The sequence below is a fragment of the Hermetia illucens genome, chromosome 1 (genome assembly GCF_905115235.1).
Source record: "Hermetia illucens chromosome 1, iHerIll2.2.curated.20191125, whole genome shotgun sequence".
In the NCBI taxonomy this organism is placed as follows: domain Eukaryota; kingdom Metazoa; phylum Arthropoda; class Insecta; order Diptera; family Stratiomyidae; genus Hermetia; species Hermetia illucens.
This window is the reverse complement of record NC_051849.1, coordinates 8,513,310-8,534,332: the sequence shown is the minus strand read 5'-3', so window position 1 is coordinate 8,534,332 and position 21,023 is coordinate 8,513,310. Positions and strand designations below refer to the sequence as shown.

The following is a 21,023-nucleotide window of genomic DNA, read 5'->3' as shown; positions in this document are numbered from 1 at the left end:
CACCGTAAACGGCATAGGGACACTAACAGAGAATCTCCAGAGGGGACTCCAAAGCGCAAGAAGGGTAAAACACAACAGGTGCACCCAGCAAACTTACCCGCTGAAAGACGACCGAACCATCAGGAGGCGCGCGTCAGTTACCTACTTGGACTTGGTAGGCCGCAGAAGAGGTCGTAGACAGATGCGCTGATTATAACATTAACAAGAGAGAGAGAGTTATTCTTTCCAGACCCACGATATACACCCAGCGAGTCGTCACAGGGCAAAGGAGCAGAGGTAAAAGTGAGTGAAGTCAAGTGAATGCAAGGACCTAGATGAGACCATCACAAAAGCGGAGATCTGCGAGGCCTTAAAGAATCAACTCGGGTTCGATCCTTGAATCCAATGTGATAAGGCACCATAACGCATATGGTGGTACTCAGACGGCCACAGTAGCCTTACCATTCGAAGCAGCGAAAAAAGCTATTACTGTTAGCAAAATCTGCGTCGGCTGGATCAGCTGTCAGATATCACCAGAGAGGAGTTTCAAATGCCTGGAATTTGGACACATTTTGAGGTTGAAGTTGTGCCGAACATATGGAAACAAAAAGGACATATTGCCAAAGAAAGCAATGAGAATCCCAAACGCGTGCTATACAGAGAAACACAGGAGAGTAACATCGACCACATCACAGGCAGTTACAGATGTCCGGCGTTTGAGAAATCGATTTCAGCTTTTCGTAAATGAAGTTCCTACAGCTGAATTTAAACCATTACCAAGCAGCTCAGAATCTGCTCTCTTAAAGCGTACTTGAAAATGAAATTGACGTTGCCATTACTTATGAATAGTAAAAAGGTTTCCACAGTGGTGTCTTTGTATCAGACAGAAGCGACAAAACGGCAATCTGGACTTGCGGAAACCGAGCAATAAAAAACACGAGCAATAGTCCAGAAGATGGATTCACACGACCTAAGGTAAGTGGCATCCATATATAGCTGCTATGCTGCGCCAAGCCTTACGTTAGATGAATTCGTACTGATGGTGGAAAGATTAGCTTCCGAAGCAAGCCGCTACAAACCAATAATAATAGCTGGCGATTTTAGCGCTTGGGCCGAAAATTGGGGTAGTCTCGAAACAATTGGCAGAGATCGCATATTGCTAGAAGTAATATCACGTCTGAATGTCGTTCGGGCCAATATTGGCGACGTCAATACTTTTTGCAGACGGGATATGGGAACGGTGATAGACCTTACGTTTGTTAGCGACACCTTATCTAACGATCTCCAATGGCAGGTGAGCTAGGAATATACGCACAGTGACCCTCTTCCAGATGGAGCGTAGAACAGGAGAAAAACTCCAGTAGCGGGCTGGAAATCCAAAAAACTTGACAAGCAAATGTTCGAGGAAATACATCTGCACAAAGCGATGCCGGTGGGAAACGTAGAAGAAAAGATGACGCAGGTTCAAAACAAAAAGCGTGTGACGCTTCCTTGCCCCACTCCACTGCACTCCAGAAACAAATGCCCAACTTCTGTTGAAATGCCGAAATCGAACTTCGTAACGTTTACCTTAAAACCAGAAGATACAACCGACCAGCCTGAATTTGAAGCGTTGCATAACCAATATAAGAAGACCACGAAAGAACTGCAAGCAGCCATCTCTAGAAGTAAAACTGAACCCTTCAAGAGGTTATACGAGGAAGGGGGGTGCATACAAGGCAGTCATGACATCGTTCAAGGGTAAACACTCACCACCGATCACCAACCCTAATTTGCTGCGGGATATCATTAGTACACTCTTCCCACAAGTTTCAAATTAATCGAACATACCCACTGTACAGATAGATCTCGATGAAATTCCCGAGATAACCACTGAAAAATTCCTGAAAACCGCGGCAACCATTGCCGAAAACAAAGCCCCAGGTTTAGACGGCATTCCGAATAAAACACTGACAGTGACCGTCAAAACAGTTCCAAGATGATTCGCTGAAACATGTACGATGCACCTCAAAGAAGGCATTTTCCCGGAGAAGTGGGGGAAACAGAATCTTGTGATAATTTCGAAGCCAAATAAACCTTTGGGTGATCCTTCGTCTTATACGCCTATAGGCCTGTTAAACGGTATCGGCAAACTTTTCGAACGGGTCACCTGAAGGTGAAGGCTTGTACCAATCACAGAAAAGGAGAGTGGTCTCTCAACAGGCAGTTCGGATTCCGAAAGGCAAGATCTACTGTCAATACGATCAGCACAATGACAGAAATTGTGGAAAAAGCAATGGAAGCCAATAAATCTTGCGCCGTTGTTACTCATGACGAGAAGAATGCCTTCAATACGGCAAAATGAAGCAGAATGATTGCAGCTTAAGCCAAATTGGGCGCTCCCAAATACCTGGTGCGCATAGTCATAGAATTTCCCCGGAAGAAGCTATTGTATTACGATTCGGATGATGAACCCAAGACGTATAAAACAAACTTCGAGGTTCCTCGGTCCTCTCCTGTAGATAATAATGTATGACGAAATTTTAAAGTGGCAACTGCTCAAAGAAGTGAAAATCACTGGTTTTGCAGACAACATCGGAGTGACTATCGTGGCACAAGATATTGATGAGATCGAGGTACTCAAAAACGAGGCAATTTTTGAAATCGAACCTTGGCTAGGTTTGAAAACACATCATACACTCGCAGCCAAAACTTAAATGCCTAGGAGTCATGGTTGACCAAAGACTGAAATCCAAGTCCCATCTTGAAAATTTAGCAACGAAAGCTTCCGGGCTGACTACATTATTGACAGGAATGTTACCGTCCGGATAGCTGAGTGGTTAGAGCGCAAGGCTGTCGTACGGAAGGTCGCGGTTCAAATCTCACTGGTAGCAGTGGAATTTGTATCGTGATTTGACGTCGGATACCAGTCAACTCAGCTGTGAATGAGTACCTGAGTCAAATCAGGGTAATAATCTCGGGCGAGCGCAATGCTGACCACATTGCCTCCTAGTGTACCGTTACGGTCTTGAATGAAGTGCTCTAACACACTTCAAGGCCCTGATCCAACATGGATTGTTACGCCTACGATTATTATTATTAATGTTACCAAATATAGGAGGCCCTAGACAAAGCCGTCGACCCCTTATCTCGAGAGTTCTCGGCCCCATCTTGCTTTATACAGCTCCAGTCTAGGCACCGCCTTTGCAGTTGGAAGCAAATAGAAGAAAAATCGTAGCCCCATACCGATTGAGTGCATTGTGAACGTCGTGTACAATATCAAACGAAGCAGCCTGTGTGATCCCCATCGACCTCTTGGCGATCGAGGGTCGACGCCTCTATGACCCATCAAAATCACCTAAAGGACGCCCGCGGTTCACCGCACACAGAAGTCGCACGTGGAGAAGTCGGGGCACGGTTGACACCGGAGAATATCGTAGACCACATGCTAGCCTCTCAAACATCTTGGAGGGCGGTGGCAAAATTAATGAATGCGATCCACAATCTGCTGAGCTTCGAAAGAATGTTGAAAATAATGACACGAGGCGCAGTTCGTAACTGATCCTGCCCCGCGACGTAATACCGAAATGACAGTCCCACGAGATAAGCGAAGGGGAAGGAGGTGGTTTTAGTGAATAAAAATCTGACATAACCGTATGGCAGGAACCAGCAGTAGGTTTTGAACTTTTCCACCTTTCAACTCATAAAAAAATAGACAGACAGACAGACAGACAGACAGTGAACCGATTTTAATAAGGTTTTCTGTAAAAAAAAAGAAACAAAGGCAGGAAAAAATACTTACCAAATCCTAAAGTTTCTCCAAAATTGTGCAAAAATTCAAACACCATCAAAAGATCTGCCATTGCTTGTCCAGGTAGTCTACATCCAGATATACGTTGCAGAACAGGCATTTCCTTTTGATTTGCTATCTCAGAGTCTTCTTGCGGTTTCCTAATAAATCGAGACCAAAAGGCATTGTACTTCTAACCACATCTCGCCAGAATGCTTCAATATTCCAAATTACCTAATTTGAGCTAATATATCCGCATCACGTCTCTTTGCCGCGGCCCTCTTCTCACGTTGAATCAATCTATCTAGAACTATCTGATGTTTCTTCCTTTCTCGTTCCTCGAACTTTCGCCGATTCTCCAGTTGACGTATGAGAGACATGTGCTGACGACGCCTTTCCCGCTCCTAAATGTTTAAATGTCGTTTAGAATTGAAAAGGCCAGTACCAAGTTAAGGCAGTGCTTTTATTTACAATACAGAGGGGCAACTACTTTCCATCATGAATTCAAGCCTTTTTGTAAATTCATTTCATTTCACTCAACATTCTTTCTTTCAAGCCAAAATAATTTAACTCATAACAATGGACATCATGATCACGGGGACAAATTTTGCTCTTTGACTATTCTATTTGCAGGCACGGGGCTTGAATTCATTACAATAACGAAGCCCCGAGAATAAGACACTTTAAAATTTAACGAAACATGCGTCAACAGTTAGTACTTTTCTGTACAAAAAATTCAAATACCAAACTCAATTCTACGGAGTTAAAGAAATTATAGACAAAATGAAAACACAACTCTTGATTTAGATTGATTTAGAATTTTTACTTTATCGTTTGCAACATTCCAAAACATTTTCAACGCCAATTGTTTGTTAATCGTCTTCGTGTTTGCTTTTCAATAAATCTTACTATGATAAAGATTGGAACAAAATCAATCAACGAAAGGAATAAATGAACTTGTCTTATTAACGCTGAGTTATCAATTGCAGCTAATTTAATTTATTGGCGATGGGGAGAAACCAACGTTACCACTGACCTATCCAATAAACTTGTAGTGAACGTTGATGTCGAGGGTGATTTTCATTGATTTAAGGTAAGAAAAACATGTATTATTAGAGTGATCCTTTTTCGCAAGAATATTGTCGCCTTTCTTTCATTTTCCCGCCACATCACTCGAGCTCTGCTGAGCTACACTCTCCAGCGTACTGTGCTGAATGATATCCATTCCAACAGATGCAGGAGCAAAAGAGGCCAAGTGAGCTGCATTTAAATCTTCAAACTCCGGTATGCTCCCAGTAAATCTGGCCACACACCATCAGCCTACCTCAATTCATGTGGCAAATTTAACGGACAGATATGACGATAGACGCAACTCTTATATTGGGTGTTTGAGCTGAAAACCTTTGTTTTGTGATCGGCTTGGCACATTAATCCTGAAAATGATTGGGCAAGCGCACGGCAGTGGAAGCTTATCATAAACTCAAGTTTTTGGATGGCAAAAAATGTTTAAAGATGGTTTGGAGAGCTTGGAGGACGAACATCGGGCGAGTCGACCGACAACCTCCATGGAACATAAAATGATGTTGAGGTGAAGAAAATTTACGAGAAGCTCGTCCCGAAAATGTTGGCGGATGTAACCATTTTAAAGTACCTTTTGGGATGCATTGAAAGAGACCATGAGTTCTTAGACAAAGTCGTTATCGGAAATGAACTTGGATTTTCGAGTACGACCCTGAAACGAAATGGCAAAACAGGGAACGGCATACTCCGCAATCGCAGCTTCAAAGGAAGGCTTACGTTGATAGACAAGGGGTAGCTTCCTCCAAACTAAAACTTTTGGCTTTAAATGTAAATATATATTTCGGGATCAACTTACCCCCTACAAGCTAGAGTAGCCTTGTACTGATGAAGGGGTAAGTTGCTCCCCAAATATATATTTACATTTAAAACTAAAAATTGTAGTTTGGAGGAAACTACCTATCAATTTTAGGCTAGAATACAAGGAACAGGCAAAAATCTAATCTCTTAGGAAAGGCTCACGATCAAAGCAATGCTGATTGTTTTCTTCAAAAAGAAAAGTTTTGTCCATCCGGAATGGCACAATCAATGGTACCTTTTACGTGAAAGTGTTAAAAAGATTAAAGCAACAAATCAACGGAGTGCGACCAGAAATTGCCGGCAATTGGAAGCTTCACTGCGACAATGCGTCATCTTACACTTCCTTCGTGGTTACCGATTAAGAAATGGCATCCCAACATTTCTCCAGCCTCCCTACAGCCCCGATGTTGCCCCAGTGGACTTTTTCCTCTTCCCAAAAGTGAAAACCAATTGCAAAGGACACCATCACGCGGCCCTGGACGCTGTTAAAACGACTTGTACGCAACTCTGAAGGATGTTTTGGTTGCTGACTGCCAGGAAAGCCTGCAGAAGTTTGTTGATGCTCAGACAGACTACTTTGAAAACTTCTAAAATTTTAATATTAATACCTCTAGTAAATCTTGTTTTGCGGATTTATGCTCATTCCTTCAAATACTTATACAGATAAGCGGAAGTTTTTGCGACCTCATTTTTTCACTCAAATTCATACTGATTGAGCATGGGCTTTTCTCAAGACACTTATGGAAAAAACTGGAACAATATATACCTGCTGCGGTTAAAATGGACTACAAAAAAACCGAAATAGAAAGACGAGTCGAACCACTCACTGCTAGAAATGTACCCGCAATGCTGAATCCACCCACACTGATTTGTCCAAAATCTGAAAATGTAACTTTCCCGCGAACAACATGTTACGTACGCAACAACTGTGGCACCACCTTGGGTGCCAACTCTGTTGCAATGAGAGTTCAGCGCACTCAATAGTAAAAAAAATAAACCCACCCGGGGTAGACTACTCTAATAGAGACGTGAAGTCTCCAGGCCGGATTGAATTTGTCGGTGGTATCAATCCGCCTCGAGATTTTACGTTTCCATTAGAGTAATTTACCCCGGGTGGATCTAGTTTTTTTTACTACTGAATCAAGGCACTTGATAAAATCCCTGTGTCCTAACAGGGAAGTAATATTTGAGAACCAAGAAACTCGGCCCTTATCTCGACGAACTGCTAGCATTCGGGTTAGCTCCAGCACGCACCGTCCGATTCCTCATATTATCTGGCGCAGTCGGTGTTCACGACTGACAAACATATTAGGGGAGTTTGATTGATTGACAGTTCTGGTGGCCATGTTGGTGCCAAGATGATGCAACACTGAGCTCTCATCATAACACAGTTAGCGCCCAACGTGGGACCACAGTTATTGCATACATAACAGAGTAGGCGTCCAACGTGGGCCCACAGTTGTTGCGTACGTAAAAAAACATCAAGTCCCGGTTGATCTATCCCAAAGTTCTCTCTGCACTGCAATATGGGAGTAGCACCGCAACATTTATTCGAAAGCTAGAAGCATTCATCAACTCCGAACTGAAACAATATCAAGCGAAAAACTTCGTCGGCGTATGAGTCAGACACCCGTCGATATTTCGACCAGAAGACAGGAGTGGCAGTGGATAGCACATGGGCTACTTAAGGTTATGCCATGCAACTGAACCCACTATACCAGAGAGACTCACGAGTGGAGCGCCCTAGAGCTACCCGGACCAGAACAGTGGAAACAGAGTGCAAGTCTATCGGAAAGTCCTAGGATGAGTTGCCACGAACCAATAGCGATGGTGCGCCAGTATGATTAACAGATGATGCTCCAGACAGTGGTTGATGGCAACCGATATATATATACGACTAAAGCAAAAGAGAAGGATGGGTGTCAAGCCACGTGCTAAGACGGAAGTCGCCCCGAACTAATGCATCAGTCAATCGGAGGTGGATAAAAGCCTCAACAGGGAAAGGAATTACTTTAATCAATAACCACATATAGAGTCCGACACTGTAGCTACGGCGACGGGATAGTTGTTGGTTCTTACTTGGTAATATCTTCTGTCAAAACTCCGCCATGCTATTAACATAGTATGCTGGTCCCAAGCTCAGATGAAGGAGGAGGGTTTGAGGCAACGTACTCTGTACTATCCTCAGTAAAACAAAAATAAAATGCTGAGATCAGGGAAAGAGATAAATAGAGTATAGTTGGAGTTATTCTACTATGCTAAATCCTACCTGATCTCTCTTGGTGACAGGCCCCGCGACAGGTCGACCAAGAAAATGCATAGAATGTCGTTACAAACATGATGATCGGATTGAGTCACAAGCCTCGGAGAAATGCTAGGGCGTCCACCTCAGTCGACGCGGCAGGACGGGCCCCGGTCCTGTCGAGAAATGGGCAAGGGTTCTTGACGCATGGACGGCGTCAGGACGTAAGCAAGTTAGTCCGCACACAACGAACAAAACAAATACATGTCTGCACGCTAAATGTTGGTACCCTGACTGGAAAGACGGAAGAACTCGCAAGAGCCCTTCGGAAAAGGTGCATTGACATCTGCGCTGTGCAAGAAACCCGATGGTCTGGTGCCAAAAGCTGCGACATTGAACGCGAACGCGGTAAAAATGGCTACAAACTTCTCATTTTGGTAACCCACACACTCAATATGGTGTTGGCATTGTCATCTCAGAGGGTTTCCGTGATGCCATTAAAGAAGTCGAACGATTTGATGATCGGCTGATGAAGCTCACCATTATATCAGCTGATCGCACTATTCACTTCTTCACCGCGTATGCACCACAGACAGGTCGACCTGATGCCGAGAAAGATGCCTTCTGGCAATTTCTCGATGAAAATACTTGTCACGTGCCTGCTGACGATTACATAATCATTGCCGGCGACCTTAATGGTCATGTGGGTGAAAAGGCAAACGGTAACAGGTGCCATGGGGGAAAGGGGTTCGAAGCGCGCAATGAAGGTGGCGAGCGTATAATCGATTTTGCGGACACCCATGACCTTGTACTTATGAATACATGGTTCATCAAACCATTGTCTCATCTTCCCACATTTTATAGTGGGAAGAGGAAAACGCAATGACTATATTCTCATAAGACGCCAACATTTTACCACTGTCACTGATTGCAAAGTTGTTTCCTATGAGACCATCGCACCTCAACATCGGCCGTTGATTGCCGTCCTGCGAATTAATTCACCGATAAAACAGCGTGAAGAACGCACTGGCCCGCCGCGCATTAAATGGTGGCGATTTGGTGAGAAGAAAGAAGAAACGGTCTCACTGATACGATTGCCAACCATTACGAATGTGGAGGAATCATGGAACCAAATGAAAGACACGATCCACAAAGCGGCCTCTGCAACCCTCGGGGTCACCAAGCCGGGTAAGCGGTACATCAACCGAGATACTTGGCTTTGGAATGATGATGTTGAAATGAAGGTCCGTGAAAAGAAACGCCTCTACCACAAATTTCTCGACGATAAAACGCCTGCTAATTGGCAAATTTATAAGAATGCCAACCGGGAAGCAAAGAAAGCGGTCGCTGTCACCCGAGCGAACCATTTCAAAAATCTTTACGATAAACTGGACACTCGGGATGGCGAAAGAGATCTGTATCGACTTGCTAAAAGCCGTGATGAACGCACACAGGATATCGAACACTTCTGTTGCGTTAATGATAAGAACGGTACTTTGCTTACCAACCGTCGAGCCACAACGGATAGATGGCGAGAATACTTCGAGCAGATTTCAAGAATTTGCTCATCCTCCACTTCCACAATCATTGCCGATATTTGGAGGAGTTCCACCAGTCAGCGCAACTGAAGTCGAGGAGGCAATAAAACAAATGAAATCGGGGAAAGCAACAGGACCTGACGACATCGCATCTGAGCTCTGGAAAGCGAAGAGCTGGGACCCGACACTGTGGCTCAGTGAATTCTTTAACCGGGTTATTCAGGAAGGAAGAACACCATCTGACTGGCAAGAAAGTACCACTGTTCCAATATGGAAAAAGAAAAGTAGCCCAGCAGAATGTTCAAATTACCGTCCGATCCGGTTACTTTCCCATACCATGAAGATTTTTGAACGCATTCTTGACAACCGTATTCGCGAAATCGTTGAAATAACCGTGAATCAAGCCGGATTTGTCAAGAACTGCGGAACTACTGACGCAATACACGCTGCGCGGTTACTCATGGAGAAACACCGTGAGAAGCATCACCCTCTTTACATTGCCTTTCTGGATCTAGAGAAAGCGTTTGACCGTGTACCACACGAACTCATCGGGTATGCTTTACGACAAAACTTCGTGCCAGAAGAACTCGTGCGCTGGGTTCAATTGCTCTACCACGATCCGAAAAGTAAAGTTCGAAGTATGGCGGGTGTATCAAAACCGCTTCGTGTCTCTGTTGGTGTTCATCAAGGAAATGCCCTCTCACCACTCCTCTTTGTCCTTGTTATGGACACCGTCACACGGTATATCCAACGTCCAGCGCCCTACACACTGCTTTATGCAGATGATGTTTTCCTAGCATCTGATAGCAAAAATGATCTCAAGCAACTTATTCAAAAATGGAATAATCGTCTCATGCAACACGGTCTCAGATTGAATTTAAACAAAACTGAATTTTTGACGACCGATCCCCATGAAACAGGCACAATCACTGTCAGCGGCAGTGATCTGCCCAGAACTGAGCGATTTAAATACCTCGGGTCAACGCTATCAGCCAATGGAGAACTGCGTTATGAAATTGCTTCACGCATTAACGCAACCTGGATGAAGTGGCATTCGACAACTGGTGTCCTTTGTGATCGACGTATCAACGAACGTCTTAAATCTAAAATTGACCCCAATGTCGTCCGTCCTGTCGCTCTCTATGGTTCTGAGTATTGGCCGACCATAAAAGACAATGAACGGCGTCTTGCGGTAATGGAGACGAAGATGCTACGTTGGACTAGTGGCGTCACACGTTTAGATCACATCCGAAATGAAGATATCCGCGATCGTTATGGGGTTGCACTGATCGTGGAAAAGTTGCCAGAGAGGTGTCTTCGATGGTCTGGTCACGCAATTCGTGCAAACGAGAATTCACTTGCCAAGATTGGTCTGAACATCGAAGTCGATGGTAAACGACCAAAAGGCAGACCTAAGCAACGGTGGCTTGATACGCTGGATGGGGATTTGAAAGCCTCGAGATTGCACCCAGATCAGGCATTCGAAAGAGCCAAATGGCGAAGCCGATCACGACGAACCGACCCCGCTTGTGAACGGGACAAAGGCTGAAGAAAAAGAAAAATATCTTCTGTCAAACTTTCTGAAAGATGTAAACATTCTGCTATACAACCTAAAAAAAAGTTTTAAAGCCACGCATTTCTGAAATTTTCCCATTATAAACTAAGAATTAAAGACATAAACACAACCTCTACCATTCCGCTAAATATATACAGAGAACCCCCCACCTTCCAGCACTTAGAAAAGACAACCACTTAACACCTGGACCTTATCAAATGATATTAATAGCCTTACTGAGTCAATTTAGCCTAAAAAATCGTCATATTTCCTTTTTAGTCCACCCTACATAAGCGTTAATAAGTTCAGAAACAAAATATAACTCAATTTTCGATTTTATATTATTAACAATTAACCAAATTCCTTTCAATTAAAACATAATTGTTGAGAAATCGAAATTAGATGAAACTCAAAATGTTCATTGCATACCAGTTCAACTGCATACAGCAACTCCTTTTGCTTGATGAGATCCTGCAGATAAATCTGCGTATCAGTTTAAAAGATATGACTTACGAAAATCCAAACGAATAACAAGCATTTGAAATTAAAAATATTTTTCATCGTATGTTGGAAGTTGAAAATTAATAAGGATAATAAGAGGACATTTCAATTTTCCCTCCGATGTAAAAAGAATTCAAAACTTTCTTCTATTGGCAGAAGGTCGTAATAAATGCAAAATAAAAACCGGTAAAACCTCATTTTGATTCCAATAGCATGAAATGAAATGATTTCCAAAGAGCGCACATAACACATCGTTCAATAAGTCCCGGGACTAGCGTAAAGATAGCGCTAATAATGCCATTTATATACCAAGGTTCAGAAGTACCAACCTTCAGATAAGATGTGTCAAAATTTGATGTGCTTCGAAACATAACCAAGAAAGCTATAGTGGTTAAAGTGACGCTACCTTTGCAATTGTGAAAAAATGGACCAAAACGAGTTTCGTGTGTAGATAAAACATTGTTTTCTAATGGGGAAAAACACCGTTCAAGCAGCAATGGCTTGAAAAACGTTATCCGGACTCTACTCCGTCGAAAACAACTATTTTTCGGTGGTATGCTGACTTGAAATGCGGTCGTGCTGATACAAATGATGAAGAACGTTCGGGTCGGCCAAATGAGGTAGTAACTCCCGAAAACACCAAGCAAGTATTGAAAATCGTGATGGGTGACCGCAAAATGAAAGTGCGCGAGATAGCTAAGATGGTGAACATATCAACTGGTAGTGCATTTACTATTTTGCACAAAAAATTGGCTATGAAAAAGGTTTTTTCCAAATGGGTGCCGCGTTTGCTCACAATGGAACAAAAGCAACAACGTATCAATGATTCGGAGAGCTGTTTGGCACTGTTTACTTGCAATAAACAGGATTTTTTGCGTCGATATGTGACAGTGGACGAAACATGGATTCACCATTTCACTCCGGAGTCAAGTCGGCAGTCAGCTGAATGGCGTACGACCGGTGAAAGCCGCCCGACGCGTCCAAAAACACAACAGTCGACCGGCGAAGTGATGGCGTCCGTATTCTGGGATGCGAATGGTATAATTTTCATTGACTACCTTGAAAAAGGAAAAACCATCAATAGTGACTACTACATGGTGTTATTGGATCGTTTGAAGGCCGAAATAGCGAAAGAACGCCCACACATGAAGAAGAAGAAAGTCATCTTTCATCAAGACAACACACCGTGCCTCAAGTCAATCAAAACGATGACCACATTCAACGAATTAGGCTTCCAACTGCTTCCTCATCCTCCGTACTCGCCGGATCTGGCCCCCAGCGACTACTGGCTCTTTACGGATCTCAAAAAGATGCTCCAGGCAAAAAGATTTGGCTCAAATGAGGAGGTGATCGCTGCTACTGAGGCTCATTTTGAGTCAAAAGACAAATCGTTCTACAAACATGACATTGAAAAGTTAGAGAAGCGTTGGAATGATTGTATTACACTTGAAGGAGATTACGTTGATAAATAATAAAGAATTTTGCCGATAAAAAGTTGTTTTCATAGTTAGTCCCGGGACTTATTGAACGATGTGTTACTTGGTAGGTCAGACGTATCAATTTTCAAAAGCTATTTGATAACATGTCCCTATTTATTAATACTAAGTGATATTAGACTCGAAATTATTGTGAAGACGCTCAACGAAACATGAATACGAAAATTTCGTCCTCGATGATATCAAAAGGCACAATAATGGAGCAATTCCGATCAGCAAAATCAGGACCGTAAGAGAGAAATTTATTTCTCGCAACGATGCTTACGCAACTACCTCAGTGACAAAAATATGTATAAATACACAAACACAACAAACAGACTTCTAATCGTCAAAATAGGAAATAAAACTAACACAAACTAAACTAAATCCATTACGAGCAAACTACCAACTACGTACCTGTTCTTTAGCTAGGATGGCTTCCTGTCGTTTTTTCTCCTTCTCCTGCAAATATTGTGATGAAAGAAACAACAAATTTCATTAGGAAAAACGCTAGAACAATATAACTAGGAAGCATAAGCTCAGACCATCATGGATTCTAACACTAGAAACATATTACAAACCTGTTGCTTCTTAATCAACTCCTCCTGCTTTTGCCTTTCGATTTCTTCCTGTCGCTTCCTGCGGGCCTGAAAAATCAAAAAACCATCGGTCAAACTTTATATTCATTACTTTCCCATTCTGTCTACCTCAAGTGCTTGTTGATTTTTCAGTTCACGTTCCTTCCGTTGTGTTTCCAACTTTTCATTTCGTTCTTGTCGCGCTTTCTCTTTATTTCTCGCCATTTCTTCTTTCGCCAACTTTTTAGCATCTCGCAAAGCCTGTTGCTGGCGTGCAATTTCGATTCGTTGCTCCACATTTAAACTGTGCCTTGTAAATATTCTTAGCTCTTCTAAACGTTTAGCTACGTCCGTGTCAGCCATTCTTATGTACTCGCCATCGTTCGCGTAAAGTGGTGGAGCCGGTTGCAAGAATGAACCGACTATGGCACGAGCCGAAAAGCTAAAGTTATCTCGCGTCAACTTGGAAGGGTTTTTATCAAGATACTAAAACGAAAAGTTTTTTATAATCTCATTCAAAAGACTGACAAAAACTATTTACAGTTAGTATCTGGCCAATGGTCTTCAGTTTTGTTGTTCCGCCTGGCGCATAGTAGTAGACATCACCACGCATCTGTCCATTTTTCGTTAGACCCCGAATTATAGTCTCGCGTTTCCAGCCCAATTCTAATGGTTTTCGCAATTCGGGAATATTATAAACTTGTGTGTCTTCGCCTTCTGATTCTGACAGTCCACTTTCTGCCGCTACACTTTCCGAATCTGTCGACAGTTCAACTTGTGCGTCTGACAGGGCTTGGCGGATTTTTTCCTATAATAAAAGTGATCTCCACATTATTTTTTCGCCATGAGAAATCATTGGTCAGCAAGCGATATTAAGCAAAAAACTAAAACTAACTAAACTTGCGAAATGTGACAGGACTCACCAGATCAGCGCCTTGATTCATCAGCTGCTGCGGAGTTAACATTGGTTTCAAACCCACTGCTCGACTTTGTGCTAGAAGTGATGCAACTGTATTCTTTTTCGGTTTAGAAACTCCACGACCCAAATTACGTGGCCGTCCTTCTTTGTAACTTGAGGAAGACCGATCAGAACTAGAATTTCCTGACCCTGAACCGGAGCCAAGCGCCGCGGTTATCGAGCTCAGACTTTGAAGACTGTTTGCTCCGGCCATGTTCGAATAATCTGAGCTGTTTTTATTGTCCGGTTTCATTGAAAGATTCAACGGTGCGTCGTTATCATCCGCACATGAGCTATTAGTACTACTCTTCATCGTAAGGTTCATAGTTCCGGATGTGTCAGACTCTATATCTTTCCCCGTCGACTTGGAAGATAAATTGTAGGCTCCGTTGGATGTTATGGTTGGTGGCAACTTTATAACTTCCACACGATCATTTCCTGCCGACGGCAATGTATTTCCACTAGTTGACCCTGATCCTGTTCCAGTACTTCCCGCTGTTACTGCCGCTGCTGCTGCAGCTGCTTGTCCCACGGCCGCTGCATATTCCATTTCAAGTCGAGCTCGCTTAGCCGGACTTAAGCCTGGAAATGCAAGCAGAGGATTTGGATCGAGAGAAATTGTCTTTTTGCGACCGCGATTTGTTGTACCCGGAATTTTAGGGCCGACTATGGATGAGGTGTATTTTATGATTTCCGTGTCAGGTGGTAACCGTACTCCTAGCAGAGATGATGGATCACTAAAATGCAAAAAAATAATCTCCGTAAAGCATTGCTATGTTGCAAACCATTGGAAAGAAGGAAAAACACTTACTTTCCTTCCAGTGCAGCACTTAAGTCGTAATAGATGAAATAACAGATTAATAAGTATATGAAAAAATTATAATATTAAAATTGTATATTCAAATCAAATGAGAAGCAAGCGAAATCGAAAGTGATTGACCTTTGAAACTCGTGGTTAAAATTGATTTTGTATGCTTTTGCCAGTCTCTGGTTAATAATCAAAACTATTCCTCATAACTTTTACCACCCATGCATATATATTCACACCATAAAGCCAGAAAACAAAACTACTCTACATCTTTCGGTTTTTCCTGCTGTGGACGACTCTCAATAGAGTTCATTAAATGAATATTTTATGTGCTCACCTCAGTATTCCTGATGGCATGTAATCCTTCACCTTTCCGGTATTCGCAGCCAAAGCATTCATCGCCGCCTGAACACCTTGGGGTGAGCTAAGTCCCAGACTTCCCAACTGTGACAGAGACGTGAGTGCGTTAAGGGACGCTGAGGGGTTTGATTTATCGATTTGATCTTTAGAACTGCTTCTATTTGAGCCACTATTAGATGACATCAACGAACTATGACTACTATTCGAAATGGAATGATGGTGTGACAATGAAGACTTGGTATTGCTACTTCCACCACTCGAACTATTCCCTGCGGTGCCACTACCGCCAGACATGCCACTATGGTGCTGTTGTTGATGATGAGAAGATTTTTTTGAAGATACTGCAGCTGCTGATGCAGCCGCTGCTTGCATAGCTAACAGTTCTTTGTGCAAATTTGCGTGATTATACGCTGATATAGGCACTGGGTTGTTTGACATCCCAGAAGATAGTGATGAAGATTTACTGTACGATGAGTTTGACTGAAAATTTCAAGAACAACAATTGTCATTGATTTCTCTTTAAAAAATAATTAAAATATTAACACTTTGACCCGGCATGGATTTCAAAATACCTTATAGGATGATGATACTGATGAAGTTATAGAAGTAGGTGTGATTGTGGTTCCGCTTCCCAAAGCCGCCAAATTCGCTGCATTGCTCGCCACCATACTGTTAATACTTTGCTTCCGTTCTTTGCGACCCTTACCAGAACCCGATTTTGTGTTGCCAGAACCATTACTCGAATGGTTTGAACTGTTATTCGATCTTGAGTTATTACTGCCTGAATTGCCGCCGCCTGTTGAACCACTCGCTCCGCCCATACCAAGGGCTTGTGGAAAAGCTGCCGCCAGGTCGGGATGCGGAAAAGGCGATAATCCGGAAGCCTGCAGTCGACTAAAGTAGTCTTGAGCTGCCAGTTGAGCCATTGACCACCAGCCTTCAAAGATGGAACACAAATAAGGGATTAGCTTCTTCAACGATAATGAAAACTTAAAAATTATAATCAACTTTGAATATTCAATTCTAAATTTTAGTCAATACCAATGAAAAAACTAAAATTATAAATATCTTACTTGCAGCAGGATGCAATCCTGCTAAACTTGCAGCTTGTGATGCAGCCACAGCCATTGTGTTTTGATGGTGGTGTCCAGCAGCTGCTGCAGCAGCCGCCGCCATTGAGTATCGATCATTGTTCGAATTTGGATTGGGTAAGAGTCCCAACCCTGCAGCGGCTGCTGCTCCGAATTGCGAACTAAAGAGGGAATTCGATGCTGCCGCCGCTGCGGCTGCACTAGGTTCTCGACCCCAATAAGCTGTAACAAATCAGAATAGCAAAAAACGTATCCACTAAATTATCCAGATAGCAACATACCAAATAAAGAAGCTGCATCTAAAAGTGCTGATGGATCATGTGCTCCTCCAGATCCTGATTTATTATCGCCTCGGCTTTTATTCTCATTACTACTTGCATCACCATTCTTATCCATACTTCCCATTCACGATTGCGTACCGCGCGTGATGATGGGTGTTACTTTATCACTTGCAAATTATACTTTTCCAATACTCTTCATTGGAATTTTGTCGTTATACAGTCAATCATCCTAACATACATTTTTCTTAAATCTGAAAGTAAAGGAAAATAAAGAATATTAATGATTACGTTTTCGTTTTTTGCACTAAATTATTATATTTAGAAACCTCTGATCATTCTGTTCACCCCAATTACAAATGACTATAGGAAAACACTTGAGCATCAAATTTCAACGCAGTCTTCTTCCAAAAAATTTTATGGAAGTCACACGACCATTCATCACGCACCATCATAAAACAAATGTTCTTAAGCCTTCAATTGTCTGCGCATATTATCATTCATTCATATTTCAGCTCAGCGTGCGACGACTATATTAATTATGAAGAAGATTCTAGTTCGTCTGCTAAACAGGATTTTCAGACTTCAGCAATTTTGCAATATATATGGCTTGGAACTTGCAATTACATTCCTTAAACCCCATTGTTTTTTTGCTATAAGCTTTCAATATTAACTGATAAGCTTGAAAAAAAGGACATTTTGGTAAGTGCTGGTCAAATAACAACGCAAGTGCTATAAAGACTAATGTGAAAACTTTTATAATTCACGAAAATTTCAGTAAATATCCACGTCAGATGCTTCAAATGAGAGTGTACTTAAACCAATCAAAGTTGGGCCAGTTTTAAACCTTCACATCGTGTTGAGAATTTTCGGGGTCAAAGAATAAATTAGTCCTATCCTTCCTTACTACAGTATGGAGACGTTATTTGGAAAGACTCGAACCAACCTCAACCAGAACTAGCGGCGCCATTGGAAGCTGCCCGCTGGGTCATTTTTAAGCACTTACATTCGCTAGGCATGATCCGAAAACAAGGAAATTGGGTACCATATAAATTGACGTTCATGGAGGTGTAAGGGCGACCACTCACATGCGAATTCCTGCCCGAATTTTGCATCGCATTATGACAACTCAAGAAGACTACATAGAGGAGGAATGTCATTGCATAGACTCGGGTTAGGTGTGATGCAGCCAACTGACATGTGCATCGATGACGCCTAGATGGTTTTCTTGTAGAAGTTCCCCTCTCATCATCTCATACACGACACTAACACCATAGCAAATGCGAGAAATTTTTCACACGTATGTGATTGAAGAACGCCGAACATGCGTAATGATCTTCTTCCATACAAAATCAAGCAATGCCCCGGAAGACGAATCTTCTGTATGTAGACTTCTTGTGGCTGTGCTGTGCTGTTCTTGTGTGTGTGCTGCCAGAAAAATGGGAAAAGGTAGTATTATCTAAAATTTGACAATACTTTAAGTAATTTATTTGCAACTATTTTTTACAAAGAAAAGTCGACTTTATTGAAAGAAATAAGCGGATTTTAAGGTGCGCCCCTAACAGTATGGGACAAACAATATATCAGTACTGCCATTGACATTGCAAAAGAACAAACGACAAGCATAGACAACATTTTCTAAGTATTAAATTAAGTTAAAAACAATACCGTGTAGCATACTTCTAAAGACTTTATTCAAGATTTATTTGATTTGATCTGCCGATAAATCTCTTGGGATCTCCTAAGCAAAGTTCCTACCAAATTTTCGATATATTCGAAGTGAAGCGTAAAAGCCTAGCCTTCACCTTCACCTTTCGCTGTACATATCATATATATATGTAAAATTTGCATTCTACCATTTAATTTGCAGCCATTCCGTGATACTTCGGTATTTTAAATTTTCTTGTACAATCTCTATGCCGAAAATTGCCCTTGTTGAATTTCTGTATCGAAAGTTCTCTAACAAGCAAAACAAGTCGGAACACCGGAAGCTGGGGGCTTCAGCTATATTTCTTGTGTAAGGCTATTTGGTGGCAGAACTATCCCATTTGTACGTAGCCAGTAATGTATGATATATGTATACTTGGCATGTCAGACTACTCACTTTAGTGTGATATTGATACTTAATATTTTAGTTTGTAGTAAATTTACACGGACAAGTTTTTAACTCCAGGATAAACTTAAGGGGGGTTTCTGATCAATTTCCCAAGCAAGATAGTAATATACTATTGTTAACTTGAGCAGATCTCGATATGGAGAGTATTTTGAGGCCTGAACATCGCATAGAGGCAGGCCAGGTTCATGATTTTTTTTTTCAGATTTTTCGGTTGGTTAGTCCATTACAGAAATAATCGAGACCTTTCATTCATAACCAGCATGACTATATTCGGTTGTGCCCATACATGCAAAAGAGGGGAGAAAATTTTTTTTCATCAAATATAGTCATGTGGGGTATCAAATGAAAGGTCTCGGTTAGTACTTTTCGAAGCCGAACTTAGTTTTGACATTTGCTGGAAAAGTGGGGAGTGCGCGGGTTGAAAGTGATAATTTCTTTAGCGGACCCATTCTCAGAAACTACTCAAGCGAAAAATCTGAAAAAACAAGAGGCCGCCACTGTATGGTGCCTAGGCTCCGAAATACCTTCCATACCGATACCTGTTCAAATAAAGTTAATAATAGTACATTACTATAATTTTTAGTAATTGGCAGGCCCCCTCCCCTCCCCCCTAAAGTTCATCCTAGAATCACATCACACCATCAGCAATGCAGGCTACAATGGAAGGGGGAGCAAAAACAGCGAGAAAAACTAATAAAATGGCTACCAAATTCATGGTGGCAGGTACAAAATAAGTCTGATGGAGCCGTACGAAACAAGATTAACTGCAAATCCTCCTTATTTAGGTTCATAATACAATTATTTAATTAACAATTAGAATGTCCAATCGGTTCGGTTCCAATTTTATTCACATCAGCCAGTACATACCCGACACTGAAGAAGGGAATATATGTCGAATAAAAAATCACTACTAGCGACGGAGACGGGCTCTGTGTTTTAAACATTAAACATTTCACTAGAAACCCCGCGAACACACATTGATTAATAATAGTAGCATCTCCATCCAATATTAAAACCTATATTGCAAAGTTTTACAGATCTAGAGTAGACTTAATGAATGTTGTACGACGAATTTTGAAGCACCATTCGCTCAGTGATTCCACTGAGATCCACTACCATTAATCCGAAATGAATCTTTAAAGAAGCTCTGCCTTTCATTCCTGCTTGAATTTGGGAAGCCATAAATAGGTTTGCAATGTCTGTTGTTATGACAGATGCTGCCACGTGATGGCAGTAACTCGTAGCTATTTGCGTCACGGACACGGCACTAATACTAGCCCTTATGCGCGAAATTTTGCTCGCGTAACTACCGTCTCGGTCGAACGTGTACAAGACTTTTGCGTCTCCATAAAATTTCAAAGAGTGTGCTGGGAGTTGAATGTCCTGTGTATAGTTTTCTTGATTCGCAGCTAATTTCCAAAATATAATAATAGATTATATTAACTTTTTTGAGTAGATATCGTAACGGAGAGGACTTTGAGGCCTAGATACCATGTGTATGGATCACCATAATTCTTTTCAAATTTTCCTGTTGGGTAGCCTCGGAGAATGGAACTATATAGTAATTGTCCCTTTTCGGACTTCCGCACGGCTTCCACTTATAATCAATCTTAAAATTAACATCCGCTTCGAGAAGTACTAATAATCTTAAAACTAACATCCGCATGCAATGAATTTTGCATCTGTCTTTTAAGTATATTGGGATCAGCCTTAAGTTTAGCGTAGGATAATGTAATTCACCGCATGGGTTGAGGTTCACGGTTCCAATTTTTCTACCAATTTCGTGTCAATAGGTGTAACCGTTTCCAAGAAAAGTGCGTGTAACATACAGACAGAAAGGACATTGATTTAAATAAGGCTTTGTTTTCAACAACATTTAAAAAATCAGCCGAAATCT

The 21,023-nt window shown here is 41.9% G+C and overlaps 1 protein-coding gene across 9 annotated transcripts in view; it reads right to left on the bottom strand.

Moving 5' to 3' along the window:
- LOC119646702 (bromodomain adjacent to zinc finger domain protein 2B) overlaps window positions 1–21,023 on the bottom strand; it is a 149,624-nt gene that overhangs the window by 12,773 nt on the left and 115,828 nt on the right. For 5 of the 9 annotated variants that reach the window (XM_038047269.1, XM_038047271.1, XM_038047270.1 and 2 more), the window contains exons 2-14: window positions 17,014–17,264; window positions 16,715–16,954; window positions 16,214–16,578; window positions 15,619–16,121; window positions 15,285–15,302; window positions 14,439–15,210; window positions 14,057–14,323; window positions 13,645–14,001; window positions 13,519–13,584; window positions 13,355–13,399; window positions 11,391–11,432; window positions 3,983–4,152; window positions 3,761–3,909 (exon numbers count right to left, since the gene is read on the bottom strand). In XM_038047269.1, the coding sequence (XP_037903197.1) occupies window positions 3,761–3,909; window positions 3,983–4,152; window positions 11,391–11,432; window positions 13,355–13,399; window positions 13,519–13,584; window positions 13,645–14,001; window positions 14,057–14,323; window positions 14,439–15,210; window positions 15,285–15,302; window positions 15,619–16,121; window positions 16,214–16,578; window positions 16,715–16,954; window positions 17,014–17,137 (3,118 nt within the window). In that variant the 5' untranslated portion in view covers window positions 17,138–17,264. The remainder of the gene's footprint in view (window positions 1–3,760; window positions 3,910–3,982; window positions 4,153–11,390; window positions 11,433–13,354; window positions 13,400–13,518; window positions 13,585–13,644; window positions 14,002–14,056; window positions 14,324–14,438; window positions 15,211–15,284; window positions 15,303–15,618; window positions 16,122–16,213; window positions 16,579–16,714; window positions 16,955–17,013; window positions 17,265–21,023) is intronic. The other 4 variants (XM_038047272.1, XM_038047276.1, XM_038047274.1 and 1 more) reach the window with 3 other exon arrangements.